Below are 18,479 nucleotides of genomic sequence, written 5' to 3'. Positions count from 1 at the left end.
CGCATGCGCGTGGAGGGCTGGCGGCAGGAGGCGGGTGGGTCAAGGTATATCTGTACTACAGAGTCCTTGATAGGGGGTTTCGGGGAGCGCTTGGACCCTGGCTTCTGGGACGCGTCAGGTACGTCTCCGAGTCCGGCGTCGCCGGCCAGCACGGCCTGGGTTCACGTGGGGGCCCGAGCTGGGTGGGACGCCCGGGCCTCGCCTGGAGAGAGGCGTCGGGAGGGCGCGGGGAAGGGGTCGGAGGCCGGGCGACCCCGGGCGGTGGCCGCCCTCCTCTGTGTGTCTCCGCAGTTGTGAATTGGGGCGGTAATTCCTCCCCGTAGGTCGCCGTGAAGGTGATTGCATGAGATCGTGCGTGTGAACGTTTGTTGACAGCTGTTACTTGAGTCCGACAGCCCTGGGGGCCGTGCACCTGCGTAACATGGCTAGCTCTGAACTCCTTGGGGGACACGTATACTTTTGAGAATCCGATGAAAGCCAAAGGTTCCTCCCTTGTTTTCTTAGAATTAAAGTAAGATAATATATTTCATGGCCTGTTGCAAACAGAAAACCTTTACACAATGATTAGTGATCAGTATCTGTGGATTAGGGAGGCCCCACTTACTTGATCCTCTTCCCAGGGTCGTTGTGAGGATCAAGTGCACAGCTTCTTATAAACACTAAAACACTATAACATCTTGTGAGCCAGGTACTATTATTATTCCTCATTGCAAAGAAAGAAGCCGAAGCCCAAGGAGGATAAATGCTGGGGTCGCACTGTGGGTGAGCAGCAGAGTGATCATTGGAAGCCAGGTGCTCCCCCTTCACTTCCTTTGTGCCGAGCACGCTCGCCTCCCGGAGTTTCACTAGAAAGAAGGTCGCCATCGGCCAAGGGGACAGCTTGTACCTCAAGTGCACGCGGATGCCCCAGAATCCCAGGATCTCAGCCGAGCTGTTTGTGGATTATTAGATCTGACTTAAAAGGTAGCTAATCCAGACCCTTCCTCATCTGTAATATATAGATGACAGTTCCCAGCTGTAGTGTTATGAGAATTAGTGCGGTCATGAGTGAAGTACCCCAGTTAAAGCCCGAGAAGTAAAGCAGCTGGACCAAGGTCTAGCAAGCAACTGAGGGGCAGAGCCAGGCCCGAAACCTGGTTGTGTCCAGCCCATGTGCTCAGGCCCAGTGCAATTAGCATCAGTGGGGACTTGGCTTATTTCTCCTTCTTCAAATGTCTCTAGGTGCTATGAGTGCTGGGGGCTGCTTTTTTTTGTTTTTTTTTTTTTGAGACAGAGTCTCGCTTTGTCGCCCAGGCTGGAGTGCAGTGGCGCAATCTCGGTTCACTGCAAGCTCCGCCTCCCGGGTTCACGCCATTCTCCTGCCTCAGCCTCCCGAGTAGCTGGGACTACAGGCGCCCGCCACCGCACCCGGCTAATTTTTTGTATTTTTCGTAGAGACGAGGTTTCACCGTCTCAATCTCCTGACCTCGTGATCCGCCGGTCTCGGCCTCCCAAAGTGCTGGGATTACAGGCGTGAGCCACTGCGCCCGGCGGCGGGGGGCTGCTTTTTAACTGTGTTTTGTTTATTTTGTTCATAATACATGAATATATTCTCATTGTAATAATTCATTAAATCTCAAGTATATTTAATATAATTTTATATTGTACCATATGAAATTGTCACAATTTGACCTTTTTTTGATCTATAAAATGACAATTTCATTCAAGCCAGTCATCCTATTCCCTTTTTCAGGTTTAACCACTATGAGCAATTTGGTGTATCCTTCTAGATCTTTCTTTTCTTTTTTTTTTCCTTTGAGATGGGGTCTTGCTCTGTCACCCAGGCTAGAGAGCAGTGGCGCGATCTTGGTTTACTGCAACCTCCACCTCCTTGGTTCAAGCGATTCTCCTGCCTCAGCCTTTCAAGTAGTTGGGATTACAGGTGTGAGCCACTGAGCCCAGCTTAGGCCTACAATTTTATTATTATAATGTGCCACAAATTATTTGGCTACACCCAAATTGTTTGGATTGTTTCTTATTTTTTACTGTTATCAACAATAGAGAACACTGGGTGTGAGCATGTCCAAGTCTTTCTAGAGTGTAATATTTTAGAAGTAGATTTGCTGTCCAAAAAGTGTACACATTTACAATTTTGCCAAGTTTTATTTGAGTGACCTTGAAAGAATTATAGCATCTTCTGATTCTACCAGTAATAACAGTGTCTTTTTCTTCACATCCTCATCAACCATGGGTATTATTCCTCTTTTTAATTTTTGCCAATATGATGAATGAAAATGCATCTTTATAACGAATTTTTTTTTTGAGATGGAGTCTTGCTCTGTCACCCAGGCTGGAGTGCAGTGGCATGATCTTGGCTCACTGCAACCTCCGCCTCCCAAGTTCAAGTGATTCTCCTGCCTCAGCCTCCCGAGTAGCTGGGATTACAGGCACGTGCCACCGTGCCCGGCTAATTTTTGTATTTTCAGTAGACGGGGTTTCACTGTGTTGGCCAGGCTGGTCTTGAACTCCTGAACTGAAGTGATCCACCCGCTTGGGCCTCCCAAAGTGGTGGGATTACAGGCATGAGCTGCCACACTCGGCCGAAAATGCATCTTTTAATGATGTGCCTCACATGTTACTAATACAAGGATAAATACATACATGTGTATATAGACACACACACACCATATGTATATACACATATACCATATATATGTGTGTGTACAGGTACATACACACACACCCACACACACAGACACATATATACCTTCAGCCAACCGATCGTGGCTGTGTACCTTGGGAAAATTGGTAAACTTCCCCAAGCCCTAGCATTTTCATCTTTATTTATCTATTTATTTTTGAGACGCAGACGCAGTTTCGCTCTTGTTGCCTAGGCTGGAGCGCAATGGCGCCATCTCAGCTCACCACAACCTCCATTTCCTGGGTTCAAGCGATTCTCCTGCCTCAGCCTCTAGAACTTTCTTCATGGATATTCCTCCTATTTTATTCTTGTTCTGCCCTTTACATAAGATTATAGACATAAGATTAATGCTTTTCTCTCTTCTAACCTCTTTCTCTTCTCCAGCAGAAACAGTGCCTTACAATGTGTTTTGGATGGTGACATAGCATCAATCCCCCTCAGCATCTTGGACCCCACCCCGTCCCCTCCACTACCAAGCTGGAAGCACTTTGGTTTGTCCAAGTTCTAAAGTGCTGTGCCCAGGCCCAAATGCCATCCCCTAAGTTGCTGGCTATGATTGTTTTTATTTTTGTGATTTTATTTTATTTTGTTTTACTTTTGAGACAGAGTCTTGTTCTGTCACCCAGGCTGGAGCGCAGTGGCGCGATCTCAGCTCACCGCAACCTCCACCTCCCGGGTACAAACATTTCTCGTGCCTCAGCCTCCCAAGTAGTTGGGATTACAGGCGAGCACCACCACTCCCGGCTAATTTTTGTGTATTTTTAGTAGAGACGGGATTTCGCCATGTTGGCCAGACTGGTCTCAAACTTCTGACCTCAGGTGATCCACCTGCCTTGGCCTCCCAAAGTGCTGGGCTTACAGGCGTGAGCCACTGTATGATTGTTTTTAATTCAAACATGTAACCACCACGAAAGCTGTCATGAGCACATAACCCCAAATACCTTCATTTATTTATAAATTATATATACATATACTTATGTATTGTATGTTATACATACATTCCAAAGAAACTTCTCAACTTTTATCATTAATTTTAGTGAAATCAATTTCTCCCTTAATGAAAACAGCCCGGAAGGTTTTTTTCCTGTTCTTATTGGATACATGTCTTGCTGATTGTGACGGATTCATACTTTGAATTCTCTTTTAATGATAATGCATATAAAACCTTGTTTCAGCCGGGCGCGGTGGCTCAAGCCTGTAATCCCAGCACTTTGGGAGGCCGAGACGGGCGGATCACGAGGTCAGGAGATCGAGACCATGCTGGCTAACACGGTGAAACCCCGTCTCTACTAAAAAAATACAAAAAATTAGCCGGGCGAGGTGGCGGGCGCCTGTGGTCCCAGCTACTCGGGAGGCTGAGGCGGGAGAATGGCGTGAACCCGGGAGGCGGAGCTTGCCGTGAGCTGAGATCCGGCCACTGCACTCCAGCCTGGGCGACAGAGCGAGACTCCGTCTCAAAAAAAAAAAAAAAAAAAAAAAAAAAAAAAAAAAAAAAACCTTGTTTCAAATAGTCTTGAAAAGATACCAACCCCTCCTCCTGCCTTTGTTGGCCCATTTCTTGTCAGATCCAATTAACCCATTACTGCTTTTATTTCCTAATGTGGTAAAGGAAGACCTTACACTCAGGAGGAGCAGTGAGGGGTCTGCTGTTTTCTTTTTGCTCACTTGTGCTGTCATGGTTGTCCTCTTCAGTCTATGGCTTCTTAGAAGGATTATTCGTAAGCTGTGTGTGTGCTATAAATTAAAATTGGGTAATATAGGCCAGGCACGGTGGCTCAGGCCTGTAATCCCAGCACTTTGAGAGGCCAAGCTGGGCCAGTCGCTTGAGCTCAGGAGTTCGTGACCAGCCTGGGCAACTTGGCGAAAACTCGTCTCTACAAAAAACACGAAAATTAGCTGGGCCTGGTGGCGCGTGCCTGTGATCTCAGCTACTCGGGAAGCTGAGGTGGAAGAATCATTTGAGCCTGGGAGGTCGAGGCTGCAGTAAGCCGAGATCGTGCCACTGCACTCTAGCCTGGGCGACAGAACAGACCCTGTCTCAAAAAAAAAAAAAAAAAAAAAGGCCAGGCGCGGTGGCTCAAGCCTGTCATCCCAGCACTTTGGGAGGCCGAGATGGGCGGATCACGAGGTCAGGAGATCGAGACCATCCTGGCTAACACGGTGAAACCCTGTCTCTACTAAAAAATACAAAAAACTAGCCGGGCAAGGTGGCGGGCGCCTGTAGTCCCAGCTACTCGGGAGGCTGAGGCAGGAGAATGGCGTAAACCTGGAAGGCGGAGCTTGCAGTGAGCTGAGATCCGGCCACTGCACTCCAGCCTGGGTGACAGAGCGAGACTCCGTCTCAAAAAAAAAATTTTGGGTGATATATGGGGAAAAAAGAACACTAACCCCTGTCTTACATCATATACAAATATTAATTCAAGATGAATTATAGTCACAAATGTAAATGTAAACAATATTACCAGAAGTTAACAATAAAAAATATCCTCATGACCTTGGGGTAGCCAATTTTTTTTTGGGGGGAGAAAGGGTCTCACTCTGTCACCCAAGCTGGAGTGCAGTGTCATAATCTCAGCTCACTGCAACCTCTGGCTCCTGGGTGCAAGCAATCCTCCCACCTCTGCCTCCTGAGTAGTCCCTCCTGTGTGCCTTCACAGGCGCACACCACCACGCCCAGCTAATTTTTTGTATCTTTGGTAGAGACAGGGTTTTGTTTGCCATGTTGCCCAGGATGGTCTTGAACTCCTGGACTCAAGTGATCTGCCTGCCTCTGCCTCCCAAAGTGCTAGGATTTATAGGCATGAGCCACCATACCCAGCCTAGGGTAGGCAAACATTTTAAAAATAGAATACGAACACTAATCATTAAGAAATAATAGTAAATTGGGCTGGGCGCAGTGGCTCACGCCTGTAATCCCAGCACTTTGGGAAGCCGAGATGGGTGGATCACGAGGTCAGGAATTCAAGACCAGCCTGGCCAACATGGCGAAACCCATCTCTACTAAAAGTACAAAAATTAGTTGGGTGTGGTGGCAGCTACATGTAATTCCAGCTACTCGGGAGGCTGAGGTAGAATTGCTTGAACCAGGAGGCAGAGGTTGCAGTCAGCTGAGATCACGTCATTGCCCTCCAGTCTGGGCGACAGAGTGAGACTTGATCTCAAAATAAATAAATAAATAAATAATTGGATTTCATTATAATTAAGAATTTCTGGCTGGGTGCTGTGACTCACACCTGTAATCCCAGCACTTTAGGAGGCCGAGGTGGGTCAATCAGGAGGTCAAGAGATTGAGACCATCCTGGCCAACATGGTGAAACCCCGTCTCTACTAAAAATACAAAAATTAGCTGGGCGTGGTGGTGCGTGCCTGTAGTCCTAACTACCCGGGAGGCTGAAGCAGGAGAATCGCTTGAACCCAGGAGGTGGAGGTTGCATTGAGCGGAGATCACGCCACTGCACTCCAGCCTGGTGACAGAGCGAGACTCCATTTCAAAAAAAAAAGGAACGTCTTTGATCAAAAGAAACCCATAAGAAAGCAAAAAAAGCAAGAAGAGGCTGGACGTGGTGGCTCACGCCTGTAATTCCAGTACTTTGGGAGGCTGAGGCCGGTGGATCACCTGAGGTCGGGAGTTCGAGACCAGCCTGACCAACATAGAGAAACCCCGTCTCTACTGAAAATACAAAAATTAGGCCGGCGTGGTGGCGCATGCCTGTAATCCCAGCTACTCGGGAGGCTGAGGCAAGAGAATCACTTGAACCCGGGAGGTGGAGGTTGCGGTGTGCCGAAATGGCGCCATTGCACTTCAGCCTGGGCCACAAGAGCGAAACTCTGTCTCCAAAAAAATAAAAAAAGCAAAAAGAGGTCGGGTGCAGTGACTCATGACTGTAATCCCAGCACTTTGGGAGGCCGAGGCGGGTGGATCACTTGAGGTCAGGAGTTCGAGACCAGCCTGGCCAACATGGCAAAACCCCATCTCTACTAAAAACACAAAAATTAGCCGGGTTTAGTGGCAGGCGCGTGTAATCCCAGCTACTTGGGAGGTTGAGACAGGACAATCTCTTGAACCTGGGAGGCAGAGGTTGCAGTGAGCCAAGATAGCACCACTGCACTCCAGCCTGGGTGACAGAGCGAGACTCTCTTTCAAAAAAAAAAAAAAAAAAAGAAGAATGCAAAAAGAAAAAAGTGGGAGAAGGTATTTTCAGTGCTGTACATGTATACAGTAATGAAACCTGTATCCAGCATATATAAATACCCTTACAAACCCTTACAAAATGAACATGATAGACAGCTCAATTTTTTTAAAAAATGGCAAAAGAGGACTGGGTGCGGTGGCTGATGCTTATAATCCCAGCACTTTGGGAGGCCGTGGTGGGCGGATCGCTTGAGGTCAGGAGTTCGAGACCAGCCTGGCCAACACAGCGAAACCCTGTCTCTGTTAAAAATACAAAAATTAGCTGGGCATGGTGGCGTGTTCCTGTAATCCCAGTTACTTGGGAGGCTGAGGCAGGAGAATCACTTGAACCTGGGAGGCAGAGGTTGCAGTGAGCCGAGATCGTGCTACTGCACTCCAGTCCGTTGACAGAGGGAGACTCCATCTCAAAAAAAAAAAAAAAAAAAAAAAGGTAAAAGACGTGAACAAGCATGTCACAAAAATCCATATTGTCCAAGGAGTATGTTAAATGATGCTCAACTTAATTAGTTATTTGGAAAAAGCAAATTAAACAATGCAACACCAGTACATACCTGCCAGAATGGATAAGATGAAAAAGACAGAAAGTGCCAGATATTGACAAGGCTGACTTGCAAACTGCAGATAGGAGTCTAAATTGGTACAATGACTTTGGAAGACCATTTGGCAGTATCTGTTAAAGCTAAATATATGAATGCTCTATGATTCTACAGTTCTAACCCTAAGTGTGAAACCAGAAAAGTGTACATATGCATGTAGATATACATGCGCAAGCCTCATGTTCTTATGTTCTTAGCAGCACTTCTTTTTTTTTTTTTTTTTTGAGACAGGGTCTTGCTCTGTTGCCCAGAGTGGAGTGTGCAGTGGTGATCATAGCTCACTGCAGCCTCAAATCCCTGGGCTCAAGCGATCCTTCCACCTCAGCCTCCTGAGTAGCTAGGACTACAAGGGTACACCACCACGCCTGGTTGGTTTTTCAATTTTTTGTAGAGATGAGGTCTCATTATGTTGCCCAGGCTGGTCTCGAACTCCTGGCATCAACTGATCCTCCTGTCTTGGCCTCCCAAAGTGCTAGGATTACTGGCATTAGCCACCATGCCTGGCCTAGCAGCACTATTTTTGATGGTCAAAAACTGGAAACAGGCCGGGCGTGATGGTTCACACCTGTGATTCCAGCACGTTGGGAGTCCGAGGCAGGCAGATCACTTGAGCCCAAGAGTTCAAGACCAGACTGGGCAACATGATGAAACTCCCATCTCTGTTAAAAATGCAGAAAATTAGCCAGCATGGTGGTGCATGCCTGTAGTCCCAGCTACCCATGAGGCTGAGGTGGGAGGATCACCTGAGCCTGGGAGGCTGAGGCTACAGTGAACAGAGATGGTACCACAGCACTCCACCTGGGGCACCAGAACGAGACCCTGTCTCAAAACAAAACAAAACAAAACTGCAAACAGCTCAAGTGTCCATCTTCTGTAGACAAGTAAATTTTGCTGTGTTTATACAATAGAATATTATCCAGCAATGCAAATGAACAAACTATAACTACACACAGCTGCATGGACAAATGTCAGAAACATGACGTTGAGTGTGAGAAGCCAGATGCAAACGAGGACTCACTGTGCAATTCCGTGCATGTACAGTGGCCAGGTGAGGCTTATGGAGTGCTGAAATGCTCTGTATCCCGATCTGGAGGGTGGTTTTAAAAAAATGTTTTGAGGCCGGGCGCGGTGGCTCAAGCCTGTAATCCCAGCACTTTGGGAGGCCGAGATGGGCGGATCACGAGGTCAGGAGATCGAGACCATCCTGGCTAACACGGTGAAACCCTGTCTCTACTAAAAAAAATACAAAAAACTAGCCGGGTGACGTGGCGGGCGCCTGTAGTCCCAGCTACTCGGGAGGCTGAGGCAGGAGAATGGCGTAAACCCGGGAGGTGGAGCTTGCAGTGAGCTGAGATCCGGCCACTGCACTCCAGCCTGGGCGACAGAGCCAGAGTCGGTCTCAAAAAAAAAAAAAAAAATGTTTTGAGCCAGCGCATTGGTTCACACCTGTAATTCCAGCACTTTGGGAGGCCAAGGTGGGCAGATCACTTGAGGTCAGGGGTTTGAGACCAGCCTGGCCAAACATGGTGAAATCCCGTCTCTACTAAAAATACAAAAATTAGCCGGGGGTGGTGGCACACACCTGTAATCCCAGCTACTTGGGAGGCTGAGGCACAGAGCAAGGCTCTGTCTCAAAAAAAAAATCATAAATAAAAAATAAAATTTAAAAAAAATTTGATTTTAATGTTTTTAGAGACGGGGGTCTGTGTCACTCAGGCTGGTCGTGAACTCTTGGGCTCAAGCAGTCCTCTCACCTTGGCCTCACAAAGTGCTGGGATTTCAGATGTAAACTACCACGCCTGGCCCTGGAGGGTGGTTATACTTGTGTAGTAAAAACTCATGAAACCTTACACTTATGATTTGTAGTAGACTTTTCTGTATTAATGTTATATATATGTGTATTCTTTTTTTTTTTTTTTTGTAGAGACGGATCCTGCTAAGTTGCCCAGGCTGGTCTTGAACTCCTGTGCTCAAGCAATCCTCCTGCCCTGGCCTCCCAAAGTGCTGGGATTACAGGTGTGAGCCACTGAGCCCAGCCTAAATAAAAAGTTTGCTTCTCTCCTCCTTTCCTCCCCAAAAACCAGGGTGTTATCAGTAAATCTACTTAACTAGGCCTAGGTGAATTGCGATAGGTTGCACTATGCTGAAAGCAAATGTACAGGTTGGGGGGTGTCGTTGTCAGCTCTGCCATGTTGTGGACCTGCCCCCTTTTCAGGACACCTCACCTTACCTTCCATAACAGAACAGGTAACCTGACATACGAGGTGCACTGTTGACAAGTGACACTGGTGACAAGTGAGGGACACTGTTACCAATTCGGAAAGGAAATATAAGCATAGCTTTATTTATTTATTTATTTATTTGTTTATTTTTGAGATGGAGTCTCACTCTGTCACCCAGGCTGGAGTGCAGTGGCGTGATCTCGGCTCACTGCAACCTCTGCCTCCCAGGTTCAAGCAATTCTCCTGCCTCAGCCTCCCGACTAGCTGGGATTACAGGCACCCGCCACTATGCCCAGCTAATTTTTTTTGTATTTTTAGTAGAAGCGGGGTTTCACCATGTTGGCCAGGCTGGTCTCGAACTCCTGACCTCTTGACTTGTCCGCCTTGGCCTCCCAAAGTGCTGGGATTATAGGCATGAGCCACCGCGCCCAGCTATTTCTTTCTTTGTTTATTTTTTTAGAGACAGGGTCTTGCTCTTTGACTCAGGCGGGAGTGCAGTGGCATGATCATAGCTCACTGGAGACTGAAACTCATAGGTTCAAGTGATCCTCCCACTTAAGCCTACTGAATAACTGAGACTACAGGCACACACCACCATGCCTGGCTAATTTTTGTATTTTTTGTAGAGACAGGGTTTTGCCATGTTGGCCAGACTGGTCTTAAACTCCTGGGCTCAAGTGAGCTGCCTACCTCAGCCTCCTGAGTCATTGAGACCATGCCAGTGACTCATGTATGCCACCATGCCAGGCTAATGTTTTTTGTTTTTTTTTTTTGAGACATGGTCTCTCACCCTGTAGCCTAGACTGGAGAGCAGCAGTGGATCACAGCTCACTGCAGCCTCAACCTCCCTGGGCTCCAGCGACCCCCCCAGCCTCAGCTTCCCAAGTATTTGGGACTACAGGCATGCGCCACTGTGCCCCACCCAAACATCTCAGCATACTGCGTAGCACAAAGGGAGTGTTCAGCACATGGGAGCTATTACCAGGCGTCTTTTTTTTTTTTTTTTTTTTTGAGACAGAGTCTCGCTCTGTCGCCCAGGCTGGAGTGCAGTGGCGCAATCTCGGCTCACTGCAAGCTCCGCCTCCCGGGTTCACGCCATTCTCTTGCCTCAGCCTCCCGAGTAGCTGGGACTACAGGCGACCGCCACCTCGCCCGGCTAGTTTTTTTGTATTTTTTAGTAGAGACAGGGTTTCACCGTGTTAGCCAGGATGGTCTCGATCTCCTGACCTCGTGATCCACCCGTCTCGGCCTCCCAAAGTGCTGGGATTATAGGCTTGAGCCACCGCGCCCGGCCTACCAGGCGTCTTAATCCATTTCGTGCTGCCGTAACAGATTACCACAGACTGGGTAATTTATAAAGAAAAGAAGTTTATTTGGCTCACAGTTCTGGAGACTGGGAAGTCCAAGAGCGTGGTGCAGATATCTGGTGAGGGTCATCCTGTGTGAGGCAGAAGGCTCACATGGTGAGCAAGTGCACGAGACAGATGGCATGGCAGCAGAACTCATCCTTTCACCAGGAGCCCACTCCCGAGAAGACTAACCTACTCCATGACAATGGCATTAATCCATTCATGACAGCAGAGCTCACATGGCCCAGTCACCTGTTATACTGTTAAACAATGGCAATTCAGTTTCAACATGAGTTTTGGTGGGGACATTCAAACCATAGCACCAGGATCATTAGTAGCTACATGATAAAATGTATGTCTTAAAGATTTGAGGACAATGGCGTAAGGTCAGTGATCCAGCTGTTTGTACCCCTGACTTTTTCTGATCCTAGGAGAAGGGAGCGTTGGCTTTGCTTTCATCAGGCCAAAGATGCCTTTCTTTGGGAATACGTTCAGTCCAAAGAAGACACCTCCTCGGAAGTCGGCATCTCTCTCCAACCTGCATTCTGTGAGTGTCGGTACTGGGGTCGGCCCGGTGTGCAGCGTGAGTTGAGTTCTGAGCGTGTCTCTGAATGGAAAGTGTGGTCCTCCAGAGGCATCGGTGCAGGAGGGCATCCTTTCCATCCATATCATTGCTATTGCTGAAAACATTTTTGGGCCGGGCGCGGTGGCTCACGCCTGTAATCCCAGCACTTTGGGAGGCAGAGGCCGGTGGACCACGAGGTCAGGAGATCAAGACCATCCTGGCTAACATGGTGAAACCCCGTCTCTACTAAAAATACAAAAAAGTTAGCTGGGCGTGGTGGCAGGCGCCTGTAGTCCCAGCTATTTGGGAGGCTGAGGCAGGAGAATGTCGTGAACCTGGGAGGTGGAGCTTGCAGTGAGCCGAGATTGCGCCACTGCACTCCAGCCTGGGGGACAAAAATGAACCCCCACCCAAAAAAAAAAAAAAAAAAAAGAAAACATTTTTGAACTCTTGTTTGGGAATGATTGTCAGAGCTTGTTTATCCAAGAACCTCAGAAGACAATCTCATTATGATATTTGATCCCAAATATCCAGTTTTTTTTGTTTTTGTTTTTTGAGATGGAGTCTCACTCTCGTCCCACAGGCTAGGTGCAGTGGCGCAATCTCGGCTCAATGCAACCCCTACCTCCCAGGTTCAAGCGATTCTCCTTCCTCAGCCTCCTGAGTAGCTAGGATTACAACTGCCCGCCACCATGCCCGGCTCATTTTTGTATTTTTAGTAGAGACAGGGATTCATCATGTTGGCCAGGCTGGTCTCCAACTGCTGACCTCAGGTGATCCACCTGCCTTGGCCTCCCCAAGTGCTAGGATAATGGGCGTGAGCCACCGCGCCCAGCCAGTATTATCGAATTTGACTTCTACTTTATTCTGTGACCTTTTCCTACAGAGCTGGCTGTGCAGATTGGCCATGTCTTCACAGAAGGCGAGCGGGGTTGAACAACAAGGCTGTGGGGGCTGAGCATTCATTCCAGGCTTCAGGTCTCAGAGTCTGTTGTCTCCTGTTCCCAGCAAAACAGGCTTCAGGTCTCAGAGTCTACTGTCTCCTATTCCCAGTGAAATCATGGTGGGGGCAGCCCCGCTGTGGCCAGAGCTGGGCATTCTGTGGAGCAGGCCAGGCAGAGGCTTAGGCTCTCAGTTTCTGGTGCCCCCAGGCCTGAGGCTCCCTTTTCTCACTGCCACATGTCAGAGATGCAGATACACCTGGCAGTCCCTCTGGGACATCCTCTGTCCTAACCCCACACAGCGTAAGAGCAACAGCGTGCTTATGTGACGTCTGTTTCTGACCATGACTTGAAGTCGGTCCTCCCCTACGTTGTTTTCCACATTCTGACAGGTACTTGTAAGCCTTGGGAGGGAGAAAGGCTTCCACAGCACTCCGTGTGGTCTCTGGTGGATTTTATTAGTTCTCCATTATTATAGGATAACAACCCAGATTTTGGGAGCAGCACAGATGACCCTTGGTGGCCTCACTCCAGCTCTCCTTCCTGCCCTTGCCCTCTGCACACCCTGTGCTGCAGCTGCCCAAGCCCCGTGTGAGCCTCCTCTGTGCACGCTACTCCTTTTGCCTAGAATGTTCTTCTCTATTAATTCAAGAGCTATTGATTGATACCTTTCTGTGTGCCAGGCACTCTCCTAAGCACTGGGCATGCAGAAGTGGATGAAGGAGGGGAGAGGGAAAACATCAAATCCCTGCTTTCATGGGGCAGATATTTTAATGGAAGGCTGCAGAAAATAAGCTAATTTATATCAGATGGTGATACATGCCAGACAGCAAAACCAAGCACAGGCCTGGGATGGGCTGTGGCTGAACACTGGGGATGGAGCTGTCATTTTCAACAGGGTGGTCAGGAAGGCCTGACTGAGAAAGGGACATTTGAGCACTTACCTGAAGGTCTCCCCCTGTTGAGCAGGGGCAGAGCTGGTTGAGGGCAGAGCTGGTCATTCCCATCCCTGGATACCCAGTACCGAGTCCTGAATCAGGGTGCGTGCTCAGTGAGTTGTAGAAATGAATATACAGGCCGGGCGCGGTGGCTCATGCCTGTAATCCCAGCACTTTAGGAGGCTGAGGTGGGCGCATCACTTGAGGTCAGGAGTTCAAGACCAGCCTGGCCGATGTGGTGAAACTCTGACTCTACTTTAAAAAATACAAAAATTAGGCTGGGTGCGGTGACTTACGCCTGTAATCCAGCACTCTGGGAGGCTGAGGTGGGCAGATCACAAGGCCAGGAGTTCGAGACCAGCCTGGCCAATATGGTGCAACCCTGTCTCTACTAAAAAATACAAAAATCAGCTGGGTGTGGTGGCGCACATCTGTAGTCCCAGCTACTGGGGAAGTTGAGGCAGGAGAATCACTTGAACCTGGGAGGCAGAGGTTGCAGTGAGCCAAGACTGCGCCACTGCACTCCAGCCTGGGCGAAAGAGTGAGACTCCGTTTCAAAAAAAAAAAAATAATAATAATAAATTAGCTGGGTGTAGTGGCACATGCCTGTAGTCTCAGCTATTTGGAGGCTGAGATGGGAGGATCACTTGAACTTGGGAGGCAGAGATTGCAGTGAACTGAGATGGCGCCACTGTACTCTAGCCTGGGTGACAGAGCGAAACTCCATCTCAAACAAAAAAAGAAAGGAAAGAAAAGAAATGAATATATAAATTGTACTCTCGCATGTTAAGAAGCAACTCCTCCTCCTCCTGTTAGAATTTTATGTCTTTTCCACAACATATGTAGCTCCATATTAAGCAAATGAAACTTATTATATTTAAAAAGGATCTTTTAACAATTTATAGTAGGACTGCTTAAACTATTAAATGTCAACTAGGTGTAAAATAATTCAATTTAGGCTGGGCGCGGTGGCTCAAGCCTGTAATCCCAGCACTTTGGAAGGCCGAGACTGGCGGATCACGAGGTCAGGAGATCGAGACCATCCTGGCTAACACGGTGAAACCCCGTCTCTACTAAAAAATACAAAAAACTAGCCGGGCGAGGTGGTGGGCACCTGTAGTCCCAGCTACTCAGGAGGCTGAGGCGGGAGAATGGCGTAAACCCGGGAGGCGGAGCTTGCAGTGAGCTGAGATCCGGCCACTGCACTCCAGCCTGGGCAACAGAGCGAGACTCCGTCTCAAAAAAAAAAAAATAATAATAATAATAATTCAATTTATACATTTCAGCATATATAGCTTTTCTAGAAACATCTAATGTATAAAACAGTATATTTTGCATCTCATAATTAAACTTTTGCTGTACATCATTTGATTTTATGGCCTTTAAAAAAATCATTAAAGGTGCCAGATAATGATTAGAGAAATGAGTTGTTGGGGTCATATTGTTGGCGGAAGAGGAACTGGGATGAGGGCGTGTTCTGGGCCTGCTGAAGTCGTCACGTAGCATCTCGCCCACAGTTGGATCGGTCAGCCCGGGAGGTGGAGCTGGGCTTGGAATATGGATCCCCCACTATGAACCTGGCAGGGCAAAGCCTGAAGTTTGAAAATGGCCAGTGGATAGCAGGTGAGCTGCACTTCCTGCCATTTTGTCAAACAAGATTGTAGGAGGAAGCCCTCCTTTAACTAGTTCTGTCCTTCCTCCAGAGACAGGGGTTAGTGGCGGTGTGGACCGGAGGGAGGTTCAGCGCCTTCGCAGGCGGAACCAGCAGTTGGAGGAAGAGAACAATCTCTTGCGGCTGAAAGTGGACATCCTGTTAGACATGGTGAGGCAGGTGACGGGCAAGAGATGCCTAGCTTCTTCTTTTGGGGAGGCTCCACCTCGAGTCATTTAATCCAACAGATATCTCCTCAATGCCAGTTTGGCCAGGTATGTTGCTTTGTGTCCAAAGACACACTCAAGAAACAAGACACAGTTCCTGCCCTCACAGTACAGGCAGGTGAACCGTAAGCATAATTAGAGTGGTGAGGACCCAGTTGGAGTCTGCACAGGATCTGCATAGCACATGAGGGAGAAGTTAATTCTGTCAAGTCAGGAGAGCTTCCCAGAGGAAGGGATATCTGAGCTGAATGTGGAAGGATAATGGCAGGAATGGAGGTTGGATGAAGGCATTCCAGGAAGAGGGGAAGAGCCGGCTCATGGCTTGGAAGTGTCTCATACCAAGTAGCATTAATCAGTGCCCAGCACAGACCTGCTGAGGGGCTCACACTGCATTAGCGTTGGTTTCTTGTGACTGTTAAAAATCCAGCAACCCATTGGGCCTAGAGGAGCCTGTGAAGGTTCAGAGGCAGGAGAGCACACACTGTAGTGGTGAAGAACACACACTCTGGAGCAAAATGGCCTGGGTTCCTCGCCCAGCTCTGCTGCTGACTGACTGCTCTGTGACTTAATTTCTTCAGCAATAAATGGCATAATAGCTAATTGTGCTGGTGCACCCCTGTAGTCCCAGCTACTCAGGAGGCTAAGACAGGAGGATGGCTTAACCTCAGGAGTTTGAGACCAGTTTTGGCAACAAAGTAAGACCCTTTTTAAAAAAAAAAAAAAAAAAAACTAGGCTGGGCATGATGGCTCACACCTGTAATCCTAGCATTTTTGGAGGCCGAGGTGGACGGGTCACAAGGTCAGGAGTTCAAGACCAGCTTGACCAACATGGTGAAACCCTGTCTCTACTAAAAATACAAAAATTAGCCGAGTGTGGTGGCATGCACCGGTAATCCCAGCTACTCAGGAAGCTGAGGCAGGAGAATTGCTTGAACCCAGGAGGCAGAGGTTGCAGTGGGCTGAGATTGTGCCATTGCATTCCAGCCTGGGTGACAGAGTGAGGCTCCGTCTCGGGAAAAAAAAAAAGAAAAAGACTGACATTTTAGGCTGGATGGTTTTTTATTTTTATTTACCTATTTATTTATTTAAGACAGAGTCTTGCTCTGTAGCCTGGGCTGGAGTGCAGTGGCGTGATCTCTGCACACTGAAACCTCTGCCTCCTGGGTTCAAGTGATTCTCCTGCCTCAACCTCCCGATGAGCACCCGCCACCATGCCCGGCTAACTTTTGCATTTTTAGTAGAGATGGGGTTTCACCGTGTTGGCCAGGTTGGTCTCCAACTCCTGACCTCAGGTGATCTCCCTGTCTCAGCCTCCCAAAGTGCTGAGATTACAGGCGTGAGCCACCGCGCCCGGCCTGGATGTTTTTTTAAAAAATGAGCATAATCGTAGTATCTACCTTACAGTGAGTTAGTACAAGCAAAGCACCCAGCCTGGCCGACAGAGTGAGACCCTGTCTCAAAAAACAAACAAACCAAAAAACCAAAACAAAAAAACCCTAAGGAGGAGAGTAGCGTTCTTTTTCCAGCATTTTCTCCCCTAATCCCCCTTATGGGAGCTACAGCTTAGAATCAATTTAAACTGTAATCCCTTAGCCTTAGAATCACCAGTATCTGCCTTTGACATCCTCTGAGACCTGCTGTCCTTTGTGCAGGGAGTGCCATGCCCTCGTGGGTGACGGCGTGCTGACAGAGTGGACTGTGAATATTCTTCAAGGACTTGTGGTCCTGGGCCATCCGGGGTTGCATTCTACCCCGTTTCAGAGGGTTTCCCACCATGGAGGCCAGCAGTGCCAGAGAAGTGCCAGGGGGCCTTTCCTCCGCATGTAGGGCCGGCCTTGCCAACCTGAAACATCTAGAAATGTGCTGCTTACTAACAGCTGCTGCTTTACTTTCAGCTTTCGGAGTCCACTGCCGAATCCCACTTAATGGAGAAGGAACTGGATGAACTGAGGATTAGCCGGAAGAGAAAATGAAGACCCCAGAGACATTTATTGGGGAGTAGGATGTAGCTAAGTGCTTTTTTTTTTTTTTTTTGCCCAGACTAGTGGATTCGGTCCTGGGAGAGAGTATCATATAATGGGACCCACAGGCACTGGCACCCTTGGGTTGGCAATAGAAGGTGACATGGAATGGAGAAAACCAAGATTCCAGATGGGGACAGTAACTAGAAGGTGCTTCAGATGCACTGCCTGCGGATGCCAGTCTGAAAACCAGACCGCATGGAGGCCTGGGGCTGCTGATGAGCCTTTGGGTGCTCTCCACACACAAGATTGCACACACACATGTCCCAGAATAGCTCTGTTGGGCCCTGTTGGGAGAAGCGGCTGGAGTTCATTCTCTCACCCCCTTACATTGGGGTTTGGGGTTTGGCAGCAGTTCTGCAGAGCTCTGTATTGGGGGTCATGGATGAGTGGCTCTCTCGGCTCTTAAAGGCAGGCCTCTCTCCTTGCCTTTAAAGAATCCTCCTTCCTCACACCTGGCCTCCTCTGGCTTCAGCTTCTCAGCAGCAAGCACCAGCCTTCCACAGTAACACTATATTTTTATGCTACTTTCCTGTTTGCACTACTATTTTTATTAAATGATGTTAAATAATCTCTCTGTGACCAAAGTGACTAAAAAGAGAACCATGAGTTCCTCAAGAAGTAAATGGAGCTGGCCAGGCATGGTGGCTTACACCTGTAATCCCAGCACTTTGGGAGGCTGAGGTGGGCAGATCACCTGAGGTCAGGAGTTCGACACCAGCCTGGCCAATAGAGTGAAACCCCGTCTCTACTAAAAATACAAAAATTAGCCAGGCATGGTGGTAGACACCTGTAGTCCCAGCTACTCAGGAGGCTGAGACAGAAGAATTGCTTGAACCCAGGAGGCAGAAGTTGCAGTGAGCTGAGATCACACCACTGTACTCCAGCCTGGGCGACAGAGCGAGACTCCGTCTCCAAAAAAAAAAAAAAAAGGAGCCTAGCCAGGTGTGGTGGCACACACCTGTAATCCTAGCACTAGCACTTTGGGAGGCTGAGGCAGGGTGATTGCTTGAGCTCAGGAGTTCAAGACCAGCCTGGCAATAGCGAAACAAAATACAAAAAAAATTTTAGCTGGGCGTGGTGGTACACACCTGTAT

General features: G+C 48.4%; 1 protein-coding gene across 2 annotated transcripts; it reads left to right on the top strand.

Moving 5' to 3' along the window:
- CBY1 (chibby family member 1, beta catenin antagonist) lies at window positions 1–17,957 on the top strand. Of its 2 annotated transcripts, XM_025398680.1 has the most exons (6): window positions 26–118; window positions 8,377–8,516; window positions 11,471–11,586; window positions 15,001–15,106; window positions 15,187–15,305; window positions 17,257–17,957. In XM_025398680.1, the coding sequence occupies exons 2-6, from the start codon at window positions 8,426–8,428 to the stop codon at window positions 17,332–17,334; spliced, it is 510 nt and encodes a 169-aa protein (XP_025254465.1). In that variant the 5' UTR covers window positions 26–118; window positions 8,377–8,425; the 3' UTR covers window positions 17,335–17,957. The 2 variants fall into 2 exon arrangements, with proteins under 2 accessions (XP_025254464.1, XP_025254465.1); XM_025398679.1 differs by lacking the exon at window positions 8,377–8,516 and having other exon boundaries at window positions 1–118.
- Window positions 17,958–18,479: the final 522 nt, after the last annotated feature.

Source organism: Theropithecus gelada, chromosome 10, assembly GCF_003255815.1.
Source record: "Theropithecus gelada isolate Dixy chromosome 10, Tgel_1.0, whole genome shotgun sequence".
Lineage (NCBI taxonomy): Eukaryota > Metazoa > Chordata > Mammalia > Primates > Cercopithecidae > Theropithecus > Theropithecus gelada.
Note: the sequence above shows the minus strand (reverse complement) of the source record. Positions and strands in the feature narration are given on the sequence as shown.